Here is an 18,639-nt window from a genome sequence, read left to right on the forward strand (position 1 = left end):
TCCATCAGAGAGACTAAATCTGGGACAGCAGTCAGCCCGAGGAAAATTTAGACACTCTATCTAGGTCTTTAGCCAGGAAATGAGGCCAGCAGAGACCCACTGCTCACAGACGTTGCTTAAAGCCATAGCACGCTGAAGGAAGGAGACCTGCCAGCTGTGAACGTCCTGGGTTTTGGGTACAAAATGTGAACAAGACTCACTTGGGTCCAGCTTGGGTCCACCTTGGTAAAGGCTGCTCTGGGCTGGCAGGAGGGAGAGGATGTGCTCGGGTTCTCATTCCGGTGTCAGCTGTGTGCTCTAGATTGGGAATAGAACTCACGGAGTCATTCTGTCAAGGGTTTTCCTTCCTTAACTTGTTCATCTATATTATGGACCCACCTGCCCCCTTCACCCTTCCCATCTCCACTGCAGGTCACAGAGATGGTCTGGGAGTACCTTGCTTGGGCCACTTAGAAAGGCATTTGGTACAATGGCCCAGTGAGAAGCTGAAGATTCTCTGGTCTCCAAGAGGCAGTCTGGTTTAAAAGGAGACTCAGGGTCTGGTACCAGTCTATCACTGACTGTGTGACCTTGGACAGATTTGGCTCTGTGGTGCTCCAGTAAGAGCGATGGCTGTGCCTGACGAGCTCCCAGGTTGCTGAGGGGCTCAGTGAAATAGAAGCCAGGGAGTGCTTTGTGGACCGGTAAGGCCTGTGCAGATACGCGCTGTGTGATGGTGCAGCTCTGACATCCTCCACTTGGCAGAAAGGGCAGGGAACTCTTGGGGTACGAGCTGAGAGTTCAAAGGGAACCATCCTGGGCTCTTCTGCCCTGGGGTCAGAAGACAATGCCGTTCCTTGGGTGCAGGTCCCTCAGTTGTCCCTGGCTCCCTTATCATCACTCTTATCCCCTGGAGGAGGGCAGCCTGCCTACCTTCCCTTTTCTGGTTGAACTGTGAGAGCTCAGCCTTGCATGTGGGCAGGCACATGGGAAATCAGAAATGCCCAGGGCCAAGTCAGGCAGGGTTCCTGCCATGCGGGGTGCTCCCAGTCAGAACTCAGACTCTTGGAGCTGGAAAGGACGGCCCCTTTCAAGGTGAGGCTCTCTGCTGACCTCCCTGATGGTTACTGATCCTGATTCTGGCATGGGCAGCTCACTACCTCCGGAGGTATCCTTTGCATTATTGCTCCACTATTTGGAAGCTCTTCCTTCCGTGGAGCTGGAATTTGCCGTCTAGTGCCTTCTTTCCAACCTCATACTTTGGCAACTTAAGTCAGGTGCAAGAGTCAGAAGCAAAAAAAAAAAAAGAAGAAAAAAAAAAAGTCAGAAGCACAAGCATGATGTGGTGGAGAAAGCCTTCAGCTGTAGGGGGTCTTAGCTGACCCCAGTCATGGCAGCGGTGCCGCAAACACTCATGCCGCCTTGGGCCGTGTGAACAGAAAGTTCTGGCTGCTTCAGTTACAGGTTGTGTGTTCCACTCCCATCAGCATTCTTAGGCTCTACCTGGACATCAGCTTCATTTAAGAATCACCCAGATGAAATGGAAGGTGGAAAGGAAGGGAGCAACCAGGAAGGAGATTTTCTTTCTTTTTCCTCTTTAATATAGAACTTTAACCCCTAATGGTAGAAATCGTGCTCTTTGTAGAAAATTTGGAAAACATGAAGAAGAAAACATATTTTATCCTTAACCCCACAACTGATCGGTAATTACTGTCAACTTTTTTTTTTTTAATTTATTTTATTTATTTAGTTTTGGCTGTGTTGGGTCTTCGTTGCTGCGCGTGGGCTTCTCTCTAGTTGCATCGAGCGGGGGCTGCTCTTCGTTGCGGTGCGCGGGCTTCTCACTGTGGTGGCTTCTTTTGTTGCGGAGCACGGGCTCTAGGCCCACGGGCTTCAGTAGTTGTGGCTCGCGGGCTCCAGAGTGCAGGCTCAGTAGTTGTGGCTCGCGGGCTCCAGAGTGCAGGCTCAGTAGTTGTGGCTCACGGACTCTAGAATGCAGGCTCAGTAGCTGTGGCGCACAGGCTTTGTTGCTCCACAGCATGTGGGATCTTCCTGGACCAGGGCTCAAACCCGTGTCCCCTGCATTGACAGGTGGATTCCTAACCACTGCACCACCAGGGAAGCCCCTACTGTCAACTTTTTGGTGTTTTTCCTTGGTCTTTTTTCCTATATAATATTCTTATATATATCTTAAACATAATAGGATCACATCAGATATTCAGTTTTATGGCCTTTTTCATGATACCTTTCATTTTACCTTCATTAACACTGTACCTTCAGCAGTCTTCCATGTCATTGAACGTTCTTTGAAAACATTAGTTTTAGTGACTCTAGGGTCACTAATCGGACTCTTCCCTTTCCTTTGGGTTTTATTCCTTCTCTGATTCTCCTCAGCCAAGGGCAACTTCTCCCCACAGGCAGCCCCACCCCCTGGTGGGGTTTCCATTCCTTGAGAACAAAGCCCCTGGGTGAAGAATGAGGGCGTAATTTGGAGCTAGAAGATGAGAGAGAAAGTGGATCTAGAAATAATATCCTCCCACAGCGTAAAATGTGGAAGAACAAAACAGTTGTCACAGAATGCTTCTAACCACCCTTGGCTTGAAGTGCACCCCTCAATACCACCTGCCACTGAACCCCAGGAAAACAGAACCCCTGGGGGGCACCTGCTTGCTGGGAAAACACTTGAGCTCGCCGGCAATCCTGAAGGGACTGGTCTGGTTCCCCGGGCCAGCTTGTCCTGGGCTTTCTGGCTATACTGTTCCCTTGCGGGTGAGTCCAGGGGAGGCTGCAGCCACCTGTGCTCATTGTTTCCCAGATGCCTTGAGGAAAAGGGCTTTACTCTCTGACTTTGGGATTGGGAATAGCTTTCCTTTGCGGCTTCTAACAGGTGCCACGCCAGGGATCTTTAATGGAAATCTACACACACACACACACGTTTCCCTCCAGGGCTTGGGGGCCAGCCAACACGCCTTAGGGTGCGAGTGACTGGAGTTGCCCAGTGGAGCAGACATCTAGAATTATCATCATATCCTGGCGCAGGAGATAATGTTGGGATCCTTTCTAAACCCTAGCTCAGCATGCTAAGTGTGTTCTTGTTTTGTTTCATTTTTTATTTATTTTTGAAATTTTTATTGTAGTATGGTTGATTTACAATGTTGTGTTAGTTTCAGGTGTACAGCAAAGTGATTCATTTCTATACACACACACACACACACACACACACACGTATGCATATATATTCTAAGTGTGTTTTAAGTGAGCCCAGTTCATCACAGATCTCGGTGTCATTGAGACTGTGTGTCACTGAATGGGACCAGGGCTCCTCAGGGCTTAATTCCAGGTCTGGTGCAGACTGTGCTGAACCGCAGAGGGTCCCCTGGGTTAGAGCGGGGCTTCCTGGCCTCAGGAGCCCTTTACTGCCTGTGACGCTTTTCTTCCTCTCTGATTCTCTTCAGGAGCTTGAGCGCCTGAACCAGGTGCTGGAGGCCGAGAAGCAGCAGTTTGAGGAGGTGGTACAGGAGCTGAAGATGGAACAGGAGCAGATCAAGAGGTGGTGGTGGGGCTTCCCTGGTGGCGCAGTGGTTGAGAGTCCGCCTGCTGATGCAGGGGACGCGGGTTCGTGCCCCGGTCCGGGAAGATCCCACATGCCGCGGAACGGCTGGGCCCGTGAGCCATGGCCGCTGAGCCTGCGCGTCCGGAGCCTGTGCTCCGCAACGGGAGAGGCCACAGCAGTGAGAGGCCCGCGTACCGCAAAAAAAAATAATAATAAAAAAAATAAGAGGTGGTGGTGGTGCCTGGGGGAATGGGGCGGGGGCAAGGTGCACCCAGGCTAGGACATGTAGGACCCATGTTTCCCATTAGGCTGGAGAGGCCTCCCCCCAGGAGATCCTTACTGCTTGATGACTTGGTTTAGATCTGTCCTCCCAATGCTCCGGGCCTTGGAGTGTGCCCAGAAAAAGCTGGAGACCCCACACCGATGAGCCACTTCTGCACCCTGGAGCATGACGCATGGGCAGGTGCAATCAGAAATCCCCATGAGCAATGACCCCCTCCTGCCTCGGGCAAACCTCCCTTACCCGGGGCAGACAAGTCAGGCTGGTCTGGAGGTGCCCTTGGCCAAAATCCTCAACATTCCCTGTCTTTCCTGCACAGTCTCTTCACATTCTGGCTAATGATGTCTGTCCCTTGGGATCTTTAGTCTGTGTATGGTTTGCAAACCCAGTTGCATATTATAATCATCTAAGAGGATTAGAATCTGCTGAAGTTAGGACCCAGACATCTATACAGTAAGTCCCCTACACATGAACGAGTTCCGTTCCAAGAGCTTGTTCCTAAGTCCAATTTGTAAGTCCAACAGATTTAGCCTAGGTACCCAACTGACCCAATCGGCTGTATAGTACTGTACTGTAATAGGTTTATAATACTTTTCACACAAATAATACATAAAAAACAAACACAGAAAATAAAGAAAACTTTTTCGATCTTACAGCATAGTACCTTGAAAAGTACAGTACAACTGGCATACAGGGGCTGGCACTGAGTGAACAGGCAAGAAGAGTTACTGACTGGAGGAGGGAGGGGAGGTGGGAGATGGTAGAGCTGAAGGACTGTCAGCAACAGGAGGTGGAGGGCGAGCTGCCATTTCACTCATGCCTGACGCTGATGGCACAAGTTCTGGTTCCTTGCTGGATTCAATTCTATCCACCCTCTTGAAAAAACGATCCAGTGACGTGTGGGTAGTAGCTCTTTCCTGGGCTTGAGATAAAGATACTGTACTCTGTACTCTATACAGTACTGTACAGTAAAGCACACAAAAGCACAACCATTTATAGAGGATGCACGCACGTGACAACGTACGCCAGACACGTAAACTAACTTACGTGATTGGACATGCGAATGCATGTTCACATCTTTGAAAGTTTGCAACTTGACAGTTCGTATGTAGGGGACTTACTGTACTTTAAAAAGTTCTCCAGGTCGTTACTTTTTCTTTTCCTTTTTTTTTTTTTTTTTCTGCGTTGGTTATTCATTGCTGCTCGCGGGCTTTCTCTAGTTGTGGCGAGCGGAGGCAACTCTCCATTGCGGTGCACGGGCTTCTCATTGCGGTGGCTTCTCTTGTTGAGGAGCACGGGCTTAGGTGCTCCACGGCATGTGGGGTCTTCCCGGACCGGGGATCAAACCCGTGTCCCCTGCATTGACGGGCGCATTCCTAACCACTGCGCCACGAGGGAAGTCCCTCCAGGTCATTCTATGTCGCCTATCCATGAATTTGGAGACAACTGCTCTGGTTACTGTTCATGGTGCTGGTTGTTGTCACCATCACCATCATTATCATCCCCAGCACCATCGTCACTACTGATTATCAGTGATAGCCCAGAAAGAGTGTTCTTGAAACAGCGTTATAAAAGAAAGTCATTAGACATGTGTTTCGGGGAGGGAGAAGCTCAGAGACTCTCATCAGCTAATGGCCAAGCACCTGCTCACTTCCAGAATCGTACCAGACCCTGGAATGGAAGATAAGCCCTCTCTCCCTTGAGGATCTGGTTGGGAAAACCAGACTCACACCCAGGAAACATCAACAATGTTTACAATGATGTACAAACAGGTGCTCAAGGGCACAGCACAGACCCCCTGTTTTATACGAATTAAGATATATGTGGGTTTCAACAGAGGTTAGATTGTGCTGGGCCTTGAAGGGTGGTAGGAGTTGGAAAATGGGTGGGAGAAGGAAAAGGCATCTCAAGCAGGAGGAAGGGAAACCGGGTGTAAAGGCCCAAGGGGACCCAGGCTTGTTAAGACAGCAGCAAGGAGTTTGTCACCCCAGAGAAGGGCCTCAGCCATGTCCCATGTCAGAGTGAGCAGATTGTAGCAAGGGCTGTCCAGGGAAGACAGGGTGAGGCCATTGTTTCTCCAGTACTCCTCTCTGCCCTTGGGGTGGCCCTGGATTTATTCTGACAGATTCATGTACACCTGGAGCAAGTGACTTCAGCCCCACTTGGCCGGGATCTCCTCCGTTCAGCCCTGGGCTCCTACAGCTGCTGGCAGCACCCAGCCACGTGAGGGGCTGGCCTTCCAAAGAGCCCTCTGAGCTGTATAGGGAAGCCGCATAGACTTCTGTGAAGCAGAAGCCACGAAGGTGCCTGGGAGGGGTGGGCACTGCCATACCCAGCCCTCTGTCCCTGCAGGGAGCTAGAACTGACTGCAAGATGCCTCAAGGGTGTGGAACAAGAGAAAAAGGAGCTGAGGCGCCTCACAGAGTCCTTACAGCAGATGCTGGAGGTGAGGGGCCACTGGCGGGCTGGCTGCCTGGAGGGAGCCATGGTCGGTTGGGCCACGTGATACAGTTTTTTCCAGCAGTGTTGCCCCAGAGAGTTATCTGCAAGGGAAACGGGGCACGCAGGGGAGCTGATCTAAAGGGTTTCTTCTCTGTGGACCATTGGGAACTCCAGCTGACACTTGAGGGCAAATTCAAGTTTGCCCTGGCCATGACTCTGGCCTTAGGAAATCCACCTTCTTTAGTGCTTATATATATTTTATTTATTTATTTATTTATTTTGTGTGGTACGCGGGCCTCTCACTGTTGTGGCCTCTCCCGTCGCGGAGCACAGGCTCCGGACGCGCAGGCTCAGCGGCCATGGCTCACGGGCCCAGCCGCTCCATGGCATGTGGGATCTTCCTGGACCGGGGCACGAACCCGCGTCCCCTGCATCGGCAGGCGGACTCTCAACCACTGCGCCACCAGGGAAGCCCCAGTGCTTATATTTTTATACTCGATGGAGGATCGATTAGGGTGGGCTGCACGGCCACCCACCACTTCCTTCTTGCGGCTCATTCACTGAGCTGTTCCCCGGTGAAATTGAGCGTGAGGGAAAATCCACTGCCAGATCACCTCCACTTGATACGGAAACAGCGAGGGAGGAGGAGGAGGGGGCATGTGTCAAGGACAAGGTGCCAACTCTTTAGCAGGGCGTCCAGGTGCACACTCTGGCCGCAGCCTCTGCTACCCTCCTGTCCCCTCTCCCTCTGCTGCCCCTCCACACGCGGCACAATGACATCCCCACGTCTGGTTTAAACCACTGAACACAAGTGCCCCGAGGAAGCCGTGACCTCCACCCTCCACACCTTTGCCCACACTGCTCCTTCTCCAGAACGTGCTCTCACCTCTTCTCTGCCTAGAGAACACTTTCATCCTAAAGCTCAGCTCAAATATCACTGTAGTCAAGGTTCCCCGACTCTTCGAAGGAGGGATTTGCTCTGAGCTCTGGGTCCCCCCAGCACTTTGTACATCTGTTAATGCACTTGACACATGAGGTTGTGTTTTCCCAACAGTGAGCTTCACTAGGTTGCATCTTAAGTTCTCTCCAAGCCCAGCACCTCGAGTGAGCCTGGCATGTCGTGGGAGATCCGTGATGGTTACCAGATTCATGAACTGCCTTGCGGATCGCAAGGTTTCTATTCCCCCTTGACTGACTGCGGCTTTGTGGTGCCTTTATTTGTTTATCTTTCCCTGTCTTACCACAGGAAGTCGTTCTCATGGGTAGTTTCAACTCCAGAATCTCTTAGTAGTGCAAGATCCCAGTCTGATAAGTGGGGAGAATGTCTAAGTCTGCTCGTGGACTGGTTCCTGTTGGGTGTTCTTCACACAAGCCCAGCACACTCCCTCACTTGTTCCTGGAGGAACAAGGACCCCAGAAGCTCACGATGCCCTTGAGCCTTTGGTCCCCGTTGTAGTAGGTGCCCCGTCCACGTCCACTGCCACGAGCTGGGCTCCTCCCTGACTTCCTCGGTGGAGGAGTAGCCTTGCCTCAGTGGGAGGAAGGAGATCCTCGCTGGCCTTTTACCTCAGGGAAGAATGAAGACATTTCAGGTGTCCCTCAGAGGACTGAGTGAGGAGAGCCTCACTTCCCGGAATTGAAATCGAGGTGAGGGCAGCCATGGCGGAGAACCTGACTTAGGCTCTTTCTCTTCGCCTCCCTCCATGCCAGGAACTCTCCATAGAGAAGAAGAAAACCCTGGAAATGCTGGAGGAGAATGAGAACCAGCTGCAGACACTGGCCAATCAGAGCGAGGAGCCCCCTCCCAGTGGGGGTCTCCATAGCAACCTGAGGCAGATAGAGGAGAAGATGCAGCAGCTCTTGGAGGAGAAGCTCCTGGCGGAGAAGCGGTGAGGGAGCCCTAACCCCCTGAGTCCACAGAGGAGACTCTCCGTGAACTGGACACCTGGGCTCTTGGGTTCTAGTTGTCCTCGATCAAATGGGTCACTCACTTCCTTTTGGCTAGGACTCAGTTTCCCCACCAGACAAATGGGAAGCAATCCTTCACTATCCTAAACAGACTTGATAATTGTCTCTTGCAATGGTGTGACCCATACAGACAGTCATTAGGCCTGTCTAACAGAGCTTTGTGACAGGCTGGGCAGGTCCTCTCAGCCCCATTTTACAGATGAGGAAACTGAGCCTTGGAGGGGTTGGAGGACCTCCCCGAGCTCACAGAACTAGCAAGACGTGGACCCAGGACTCCCCTCACTGACCACATTACCCCCATCACCACCTGGGAGACAGGACCCAGCCAGTTCTGGGGCTCACGAAGCAGGGTCTCAGGTTTCTCCAGCCAGGTCCCTACTGGAAGGGAAGCCCCGTTGGTGAGTGGGCCCTGAGTGAACACCTCTCCCCGGGGCAGGATGAAGGAGAACGAGGAACGCTCGCGGGCCCTGGAGGAGGAGCGGGAGTTCTATTCCAGCCAATCCCAGGCGCTGCAGAACTCGCTGCAGGAGCTGACGGCGGAGAAGCAGCAGGCCGAGCGGGAGCTCAAGGTGCTGGGCCACTGGGAGCACGTGGTGCTCGGGGCCCTCCCCTCACATGGAGGCTTACTTCCCTCACCTGGAGACACTTCCCTCACATCCCTCCCCTCACCGGGCAACTTCCTGAATGAGCCCTGCTAATCTGACCAGCCAGGTGCAGGCAGTGCAGCCACCACGAGGGGAAGCCCTGAGCCTGACCTGCGGCGAGGCATCATTGGAGACACCTGTCCCGTGCAGGGGCTGAGTCCCAGCCATCGGGTGGAGGGCGTAAGACAAGAAGCAGGATGTGGTAACTTGCATCCCAGTCCGGAGGCGAGAAAGCCCGCTGAGCCACGGGTGATCAGGGAAGGCCTCCAAGGGATGGTAGCTGCCCCGCCAGGACCCATTTCCCTCTCCTCACCTCTCCCCTCAGGCTGAGGTGAAGGTCCGCGTGGAACTGGAGAGGCGTCTGCGGGAGGCAGAGGGGGCCTTGCGGAGCCTGGAACAAGGGCTCAACTCCAAGGTGCGGAACAAGCAGAAGGAGGAGAGGATGCGGGCTGACGTGAGCCACCTGAAGAGTAAGCCCTGCCCCCGCCGCCGGCCCAGCCCTCGAGCTCTGCCCAGCCGTCCAGGCCCTGCGGAGCCCGGCCTGGGGCCGGAGCGCCACTCGGGGGCCTGGTGTGCACTAGGTGACCCATAGGTGTTGATGGGCATCTCCTGGGCGTGGCTGCCTTTGGCTCTTGGATCCGGGGTGGGGGGAAAGCCTGAAGTTCTGCCCCCTTTGGCAGGTGACTTAGGTCTTCAAAGGGATGGGGGTCAGCGTATTTCCCTCTCCACCCTACCAGGATCCTGGGGAGGGGAGGGGCGGGCAGGAGGGGAGGGTGCAGTGGAACTGCGGCCGCAGGGTTCTTTGAAGAGTGCATCCGGAATGCGGAGCTGGAGGCCAAGATGCCGGTCATCATGAAGAACTCCGTGTACATCCACAAGGCGGCCACTCGCCGCATCAAGAGCTGCCGCTTCCACCGGCGCCGGTCCAGCACCTCCTGGAATGACGGTGGGTGTGGCTGCCCCCCCCCAGGGCCCTGGCGGGTGGGACAGTCGGGGCTGTCGGTGACTAGGCAGGAAGAGGGCAGGGCGGGGAGGGAGAGGGGCTGGCCCAGCCCCGAGTGTGGCCCGAGCCCGGCTCCCCCAACCTTGGGCTTCTCCCGGGGTCATGGGAGCCCATGGGCCGGGAGGGGCTGGAGGATGGGGTGCGAGGGAGGGGGGCTGGGGTTGGGGACAGGGCTGTGCCCCAGTGGAGGGAGGGCTGTTCACGGCCGGCCCGTGGGGCCACCGTATCCCCAGTGAAGCCGTCCCAGTCCTTCATGACCTCCCAGCTGGAAGCCAACAACATACAGGAGCTGAAGGAGGTGGCCAAGCGGCTCAGCCGGGACCAGCGCTTCCGCGAGTCCATCTACCACATCATGGCGACCCAGCCTGGAGCCCCCTCTGCGCTTCCCCCGGTGGGAAAGTGATGGGCGCCCCTCCCCGCCGCCCAGGTCCTTCCTCACTGGGGGCAGGAGGGAGGGGGAGGGGGAGGCCTGACTCTCCGCGGCTCCTCTCTGCCAGCGCTCCACGTGGGGGCCGGCCTCACCCGCAAAGGACAGGGGCGCCACCTCCCTTACCCTCACCCCAGACCCTACCCTTGGGTCAGCTCAGGCCAAGCTGGGTGCCGCCTGGTTGTCATGGTGAAGCAAGGATGCGGCCTGGCGGCACGGAGAGACTTTTCTGGCCGGGGAGCGGGATGGGCAGGGCAGGGCCCACCACCTTCTGCCGTGCCCGCTGTACTTCTCTGTGACTCTGCCGCCCTGCCCACCTTGACCCTTGCTTCCCAGGGCTTCCCAACCCTCTTTGCTTCTGAGAGCCACAGGCGTCCCTCGGTCAAGGCCCCTCTTTGACCACACCGCGGGGCAGGGAAGAAAGGGAGCTGGCACAGCCGCTTCTGGGCCGGTGGCCTGCCACCCTCGCCAGACACACCGTTCCCGGGGCCGGGCCCTGGCTGTGGGGCCACCCACTCCCTGCCCTACTCAGGGTGACTCGCCCACCTGCAGCCTCCGCGCCCTCCAGGGAAGATGTGGCCCCGACATTCCTCCTGTGCATGTACCGAGGGCCCTGGGCGGGAGGGAGCTGTGGCCAGCAGCGAAACTGAGGTCTCTCCCAGAGGACAGGCAGCAAGTCAGCGAGTGGAAGAAGGCGGCGGGCTCCTGCATTATCCACTCCTGGCCCAGCAGGGAGGCTGCTCCCTCTGGCTGCCATGGCCCTGCTGGGCTGCGGGACCCCAGAGGTCTCCCTCCCAGCTGCCCTTCCTTCGGTCACCTTGCTGCCTCCTCTCCTGTAGAGGCTTTACCCAGTGAAACAATGTGACCACGAGCCCTGGAAGATGGGGGGCCATTGGTTGGCCCAGGGTCATCAGAGGCGAAGCTGAAACATCTGTTCGCAGCTTTTGTGGGAGACACTGCCCTCCAGGGTGCTAAGGACTGTGTGTCCCTCTCCCATGGACAGACTGTCTGGCTCCTCTCCCTCCAGGCCTTCCCTCCGAAACTGCCTGAGTCTGTTGGTCTCTCCAGAAAAGGGGTCTCCCTGGGGTCAGGGTGCTCAGGGGCACGGGTAGTATTAAAGGTGCTGATGGTCTGCTGCTTGGACAATGGAGCCCAGTCTGAGAGGTGGACAGATGGCTGCAGGGCAGGGGCCTGCAGCCTGTTCTGTGGGAAAAGGAATGTTACTGACTCAAAACATGGGCGTGTCTACGGCTGGGCCAGCCAAGGCCAGGCAGGCTGCCCTGCTCTGCGGGCAGGACTGCCTGGTGAAATGAACCTCATCAGTCCCTTCTCAGCGGTGGGTGGACTTGGATGGCCTCAGCCAGTCTCTTACGAGCCTAGGTGGGAATAGGGGTGGAGGTGCTTCAGAATCAATGCATCTGAAAGGCATGAGTCTCAATGTCAAAGCTTTAAACGTGTAGAAACCTGCATAAACCTGAACTCATTGACCTAACGTGTCTGTAGGATGGACTTTAAAATGAGGAAGCTTTAGAAACCAAGATTACTATTTTATTTTCTGTTTTTAAAGAATTAAATTAATAATGGTTTGTTCTTGGAGAGAGATCTTTCCGAAATTTTCAAACGCACTTCCCGGCCTGGGCAAGCTATTCACCAGAGAGGAAAGTGCTTTCTAACGCACATTCACGAATCTCTAATTTCTTCCCTCCTATCTCACCCTGTACTTTCCACGCCTCAGGCAAGTCTGTGTTATCGTCAACCAACGGATCAATCCATAAGTATTTATTTGTTAAAAACTTACTCTGTACCTAGCACTGTAAATAGAGAAAGAGTAACATCCCTATGTGAGAATATGTAGGGGTGAAAATTACTTACTGGAAATATATGGACCTGATTTTTTACAGAAACAAAACCCTGTTCCTCGGCCGATTAAAAGGGTTTCCTGCCGCGTCGCTTGCACTGTGGTCATTGCTAGAGAGATGTTGCCCCCTGCAGGCTGAATGTGGAATTATGGAATTGGCTGCTTGTGCTCATTGGCACACACGTTTTCCTCCCTATGAGGAAGTACTCCCCATTGCTGCACCTCCAGGGAGTGGCTTCTTAATAACTGAAAAATCTGTGTTCCCGCCCTGAGGTCCTGGCTGTCCCCTTGTAACAAGGACTACCAGCCAGATTTTCTTCTGATTTGAGCACAGACCAAAAGGGACAGAGCTGACTGCGCCCATGGGAATAGCCTTAGGCAGGCAAAGGGTGCCTAGTTTGATGGCTTGCTAGTTTTGGTGTCCCTATTGGAAACTGACAGTTCTACCTGCTCTGATGAGGAGAGGCGTATGCTTTTGTTTTGTAATTGTGTAAGGGAGGGAGAGAAATGGTGATGACTGGGTTCTCCTCCTGTTTGATCTGTTCCTTCACTGGGGAATGGATGATCTATATCGTAGCCCTTTATATGATGTTTCCCAGCATAATTATTAATGACTCCCCCTTTTGCTATCACAAGGGTCCCAGTTTGGATGGTATTTCCATGGTCATCTTAGCTTTAGTGCTTTTCTCCAGTGAAATGTTAATGGGTGAGGCAAGAGATCTGCAAAGTGTAAAACACTTGTGTTCTGATCTACTCTCCAGCTCCCAGTTCCTGGGAAGGATCCACTGCCTGTATTTGTCTCTGGAGGGATGTGATTCTTGCCCCCATCCACCCTATCTCACCCAGCCCAGCATGACCTGGGCAGCCCGTGGGTGCTTGGGTACCATCCACGTGAGATTTGGAGCCTACAATCAATGATGAAGGTGAAACTGAAACTTGCTCGAGCCCAGGGTGGGTCAGAGTTGGTCTAATTGGAAGGTAGTTATTAAACCCATCAAACAAAGGAGACCTCGGATAAAGGCCAGCAGTCCCTGGGGACCCTTGTGCTTCTGCATTAAGCCAGGATGAAGCCACTCAGACCCCCAGGATGCAGCAAGGGCTCTCCAAGATCAGAAACCCTATGGCTTTGACTCTTGGGGGGGGAAAGATGCCGACTTCTCTTATCTCATCCCACACCTGGGAGCAGAGGTGAAGGGGTGTCCTTTGCAAGCCTTTGGGAGAGGGTACAGTGGTATCCTTTTGTTCTTGCCACTTAGAAATAGAGGTCTGGAGTGGTCCCAGACAACCAAAGCAACTGGGAGAAACTGGTTGTTCAAACATCCACGTGGCTGTGGACGGGTGCGGTGTAGCGCCCCAGGTTTGGTCCTCCTGACTCTTTGCACATCCCATCTCCCCTTCTCTTCCCTAGACTTGGGCTTCCACTCATTGCTACCAACTCCTCTGGCCCCAAAAATGAGCTTCCCTCTCCATCCCGCTGGGTTAAAGTTGTTCAGGGGAAGTTCGGGAAGCACTCCAAGCCCAGAAATCCTGGGGGCGGGAGGGTCTTAATAAACTCCATCCCCTTGGGATGAATTCTACCTGCAACGGCCACCAATGTTTCAATGCAGTCCGGCATTCCGTGTGTCCTGGACAATCAGGCAGCGAAGCTGTTGTGAGTCAGGGCTGCTCAAAGGCCAGTGCTCGGCCACAGGGGCTCCAGGAGCTGTCCGGGCAGTTGCAGAGCCAGCCAGCGAGTTTGGGGCTCAGGTTCTCTGCCTTGCTTGCCCTGGAGGATCTGACACCTACCTCTGGGCCGAGAGTCCTGCTATGAACAGACTCAACCTGCCCTGTTATCCTGGCAAAAACTAGGACCGATGGGCCTTGGAGTGACACTGACCACAGGAGAGCCTTTCCTCTTGCAGGGCAGTGACCCCATCACAAGGCACTGAGGGGAGGAACTTGTCCCACACTCTGCCTGCTGCTCCCCAGGGGGTGGGGCTGGTTAGCCTTGTCTCACTGCTTCCTGTTCTGGAGCTTTTGATAAGCCACTGTTTTAAATGTTTTTTGTACTTATATATTTTTATTAGATAGGACATAAATCTCTTAAATCTCACGAGGCTGCTCAAAGCCCTTGCAGTTTTGAAGTTCTATGATCTGAGAACTTGTAGCCATGGAATCAACAAAGACATGGCCGCCACCGACAGCACTGACCGGGAAGATACAGTTCTCAGGGATGACGTTCCAGCTTAGGTTGAACTTGGAGCCATGCTGTTGTCAGAAGGGATGAGAGGAGGAAAGTTTAGGGTTGAGATGAGAACAGGAAGGATAACTGATTTATCACCCCAAGGAGAAGGTCAGTTGGAAGGCTGTCCTGGGAAAGGGAAGATGTCCGTTCTCATGTTCACCCTGACGTCTGAGATCACCTGTCAGCATCACTTCTTCCCATCTTCCTTCAACAAATATTTATTATGATTCTATTGCATGAAGTCAAGCACCTACTATGTGCTTATTATCCCTATCACTTACTGTTTTTTTTTTTATTGTGATAAAATATACATAACATAAAAGTTTCCATTTTGGGGACTTCCTTAGTGGCGCAGTGGTTAAGAATCCACCTCCCAGTGCAGGGAACATGGGTTCGATCCCTGGTCTGGGAAGATCCCGCACGCCGTGGAGCAACTAAGCCCATGCGCCACAACTACTGAGCCTGCGCTCTAGAGCCCGCGAGCCACAACTACTGAAGCCTGCGCACCTACAGCCCGTGCTCCACAACAAGAGAAGCCACTGCGATGAGAAGCCCGCACGCAGCAACGAAGACACGTGCAGCCAAAAATAAATTAATTTAAAAACATGTATATATATAAAAGTTACCATTTTAAGTGTATAGTTCAATGGTGTTAAGTATAGTCACATTGTTGTACAACGAATCTCCAGAACTCGTCATCTTGCAAAACTGAAACTCTACACCCCTTTTTTTTGGCTGTGCCATGGAGTATGTGGGATCTTAGTTCCCTGACCAGGGATTGAACCTGTGCCCCCCCACAGTGGAAGCCTGGAGTCTTAATCACTGGGCCGCCAGGGAAGCCCTCTACACCCATTAAACAACTCTCCATTTCCCCTCCCCCGCAGCCTCTGGCAACCACCATTCCACTTCCTGTTTCTATGAATGTGACGACTTTAGTTACCTCGTGTAAGTTGAATCGTACAATATTTGTCTTTTTTGTGATGGCTTATTTCGCTTAGCATAATGTCCTCAAGATTCATCCATGTTGTAGCATGTGTAGGAATTTTCTTCCCTTTTAAGCCTGAATAATAGCCTATCACTTACTTTTAAAAAGAAAAATGGGTAGACATCTTATTTTTCTCATAAATTGCTGTCAGGGGTGAGGGCCCTGCCCTTCTTAAAGGGTAAGAGAGTCACAGCTGAGCGGAAGCTGGGTCCCTATGCTTCCCTTTTTCCACGTTGCTCCTTGTGATGGCTTCATGTCGAGGGATGCTTTGGTGTGCACCTCCTCCTTGTCCCCAGCAGATGGCAGCATGCTCTGAGCTGGGCCAGCAAATTCCAGTGGGAAAGTGAACTGAGGCTCTCAAAGAAAAGGGAGGGCTTTGTGACAAGGCCGAGGTTCCGCATTATTGGTGTGAGTCTCCCAGCTGTTCTCCCCTTTAAGACATGAAACAAAAGTCTCTGCTACAGCCAACATGTATTCAGTCTATTGTGGACCATGCACTTTCACACTGAGCTCTCTCTTTTGTCCTCACAACATCCCTCTCCTTGATTTACAGAAAAATGAACCCCAAGGTCACACAGCTTCTAAATGGAGTTTCACGTATTTGAGTTCATGGCCAGTGTTCTTTCTAGCATATGTAATATTAATGTGGAATATTAGTATGTAAAATATTATGTGTAAAGATGTAAATTGTTACATGTAAATTATTTTCAGTGAGCTTCCTCCTTCCCTTCCTTCCTTCAACAAATATACTGAGCTCCTCTGTGTTCTAGGCCCAGAGTCTCCACACAGATATTTTCTATCAAGGGTTCTTAAGTTATTGATTCAGGGGCTTGGTAACTGACAGTCTCCCTAGAACTCTTCCTTTCTGAAAGTGTGGCTAGTCCAGTATAGGAGGTCCTGAGGGTCAGAGCTTCTCATCCTAAGGGCTTTGCAAAGCAGCGAGGCCTTTTCTCGCTGTCTCCAACCACTTCCAGACTGGCAGTGTCCTGACCTTCACCTTCCTTTGCCCTTCCCCCTCCCCAGCCCAGTGTCCTCCGGAACATAAGAGTCCTCTCAGGGTGGGAGTAAGCAGCCCATGGGAAGGCCCTGGGCTGGGAATCTAGAGGCCCGTGTGTTCCTGTAAAGCCAGTGATTAATCCTGAGAGAGGGGCAAGCCATCTGACCTCCCCTTGATTAAATGAGGATGTGAAATTAGACGCTCTCAAAATCCTCCTTGTGGGAGAGGGATAGATTTAGAGTTTGGGATTGACATGTACACATTGCTATATTCAAAATAGATATCCGAGACTTCCCTGGTGGTGCAGTGGTTAAGAATCCGCCTGCCAATGCAGGGGACACGTGTTCAAGCACTGGTCCAGGAAGATCCCATATGCCGTGGAGCAGCTAAGCCTGCGAGCTACAGCTACTGAAGCCCGCGTGCCTAGAGCCCATGCTCCACAACAAGAGAAGCCACTGCAATGAGAAGCCCGCGCACCGCAACGAAGAGTAGCCCCTGCTCACCGCAGCTAGAGAAAGCAGGCACGCAGCAACGAAGACCCAACGCAGCCAAAAATAAATAAATAAATTTATTTAAAAAAAAAAAAGATAGTCAACAAGGACCTACTGCATAGCACAGGGAACTCTGCTCAATATTCTGTAATAACCTAAATGGGAAAAGAATTTGAAACAGGAATAGATACTTGTATATGTATAACTGAATCACTTTGCTGTTCACCTGAAACTAACATGACATTGTTAATCAACTATACTCCTTCATAAAATAAAAAAAATTTTAAAACGCCCTTCTTGAATTCTGGTGACCCCACTTCTCTGCTGGAGACTGCTTTAGGTGTGGGCCAGGCTGGCCAATGAGATGAGAAGTCTGCTGGGGGACAGGTTTTCTCACTTTCAAAGAGAGTCATGGTGAAGATACAGTCCCTTTTCCTCCATTGGACATTTCATGTCTGGCTATGACACCTAGAACTAAGGCAGCCTACTTGTGACCATGGGGGTAGCTGACCTGAGGCCCAAGGCAGCGTGCCTAGGGTAACTGAGCAGAAAGATGGCAAGGAGCCTTGGTCCCTGCTGAGCTGTCACTGAGTTAACTGACACTAGATCTGCCTATTCAGGACTCCTTGTTATGTGAGCTGATGTATCTTTCCTTATAGTTTAGGTCATTTTGCTTGGGTTTTCTGTTATTTGCGAAAAAGGAGCATAATCACCTTAGCTTTATCAGACTTGTTGTGTGATCCCAAAGTCTGAAGACCTTTTTTTTTTTTTTTTGCGGTACGCGGGCCTCTCACTGTCGTGGCCTCTCCCGCCGCGGAGCACAGGCTCCGGACGCGCAGGCTCAGCGGCCATGGCTCACGGGCCCAGCCGCTCCGCGGCATGTGGGATCTTCCGGACCGGGACACAAACCCGCGTCCCCTGCATCGGCAGGCGGACTCTCAACCACTGCGCCACCAGGGAAGCCCCTGAAGACCTTTTCCTAAGAAAGTCAAGACGTTTTTTCAGGCAGACTGGGAACTAGAATTCATCTACTCATTCATTCAACGAATATTTATTGAGAGTCTACAATCATATTCTTTAAAATTCTATGACACTCGCACCCCAACTCAAAATCTCTGAAACTGGGATGTATCTTAAATCGATGGCAGCTGCTGGCCGTACAGCAGTTTGATCAGGTTGTCCTTGCCTTTGCGGGCATCGGAAGTCCCAGCGTCAAAATGTGCTGAATGCGCATCAACAGTTTGGTGAAAAAAAAAAATCCCGAAATACTCACGGAGGTGCACTTAACAGATAAGAACCAGATGGTTGCCGGGGAGCTGGTGAATCAGACTCGTTTGGCAGTGCTTGAGACAGAGCTGATCCACACAACTGTAAAACTGGCTTAAGAGCCCAGCACCTATGACACTTAGTTCTTCTACGGATTCTTTTGAGAAATGCTGCATCATTGACACTCTCGATGCTTCAGAAGATGGCATTGTGTGGAAAAAATGTGGTCACCGTCACTCTTAGTCAAAGAGAGAGGAGTCAGATTTGGGATGAGAAGTTCTAGAAATGCCTTAGCTCACTTATTTCACCTCTATTTCCCATTTTATTATGCACAAGAGTGATATCTGATGAAAACCTATGACTAACCACATCTAAAAAAGCTCTTTCAATAAGTGTAAAATAAAAATTCTGGGGGGACTTCCCTGGTGCCGCAGTGTTTAAGACTCCACGCTCCTCACGCAGGGGGCCCGGGTTCGATCCCTGGTCAGGGAACTAGATCCCACATGCGTGCCGCAACTAAGA

General features: G+C 52.4%; 1 protein-coding gene across 2 annotated transcripts in view; it reads left to right on the top strand.

The window, feature by feature from the left end:
• PLEKHD1 (pleckstrin homology and coiled-coil domain containing D1) overlaps positions 1-16,962 on the top strand; it is a 35,582-nt gene extending 18,620 nt beyond the window's left edge. For both annotated transcript variants that reach the window (XM_060294944.1, XM_030855355.2), the window contains 7 exons: positions 3,435-3,529; positions 6,165-6,258; positions 7,965-8,143; positions 8,659-8,791; positions 9,192-9,336; positions 9,663-9,812; positions 10,103-16,962. In XM_060294944.1, the coding sequence (XP_060150927.1) occupies positions 3,435-3,529; positions 6,165-6,258; positions 7,965-8,143; positions 8,659-8,791; positions 9,192-9,336; positions 9,663-9,812; positions 10,103-10,272 (966 nt within the window). In that variant the 3' untranslated portion in view covers positions 10,273-16,962. The remainder of the gene's footprint in view (positions 1-3,434; positions 3,530-6,164; positions 6,259-7,964; positions 8,144-8,658; positions 8,792-9,191; positions 9,337-9,662; positions 9,813-10,102) is intronic.
• The last annotated feature ends 1,677 nt before the right edge of the window (positions 16,963-18,639 follow it).

The sequence above is a fragment of the Globicephala melas genome, chromosome 2 (genome assembly GCF_963455315.2).
Source record: "Globicephala melas chromosome 2, mGloMel1.2, whole genome shotgun sequence".
Lineage (NCBI taxonomy): Eukaryota > Metazoa > Chordata > Mammalia > Artiodactyla > Delphinidae > Globicephala > Globicephala melas.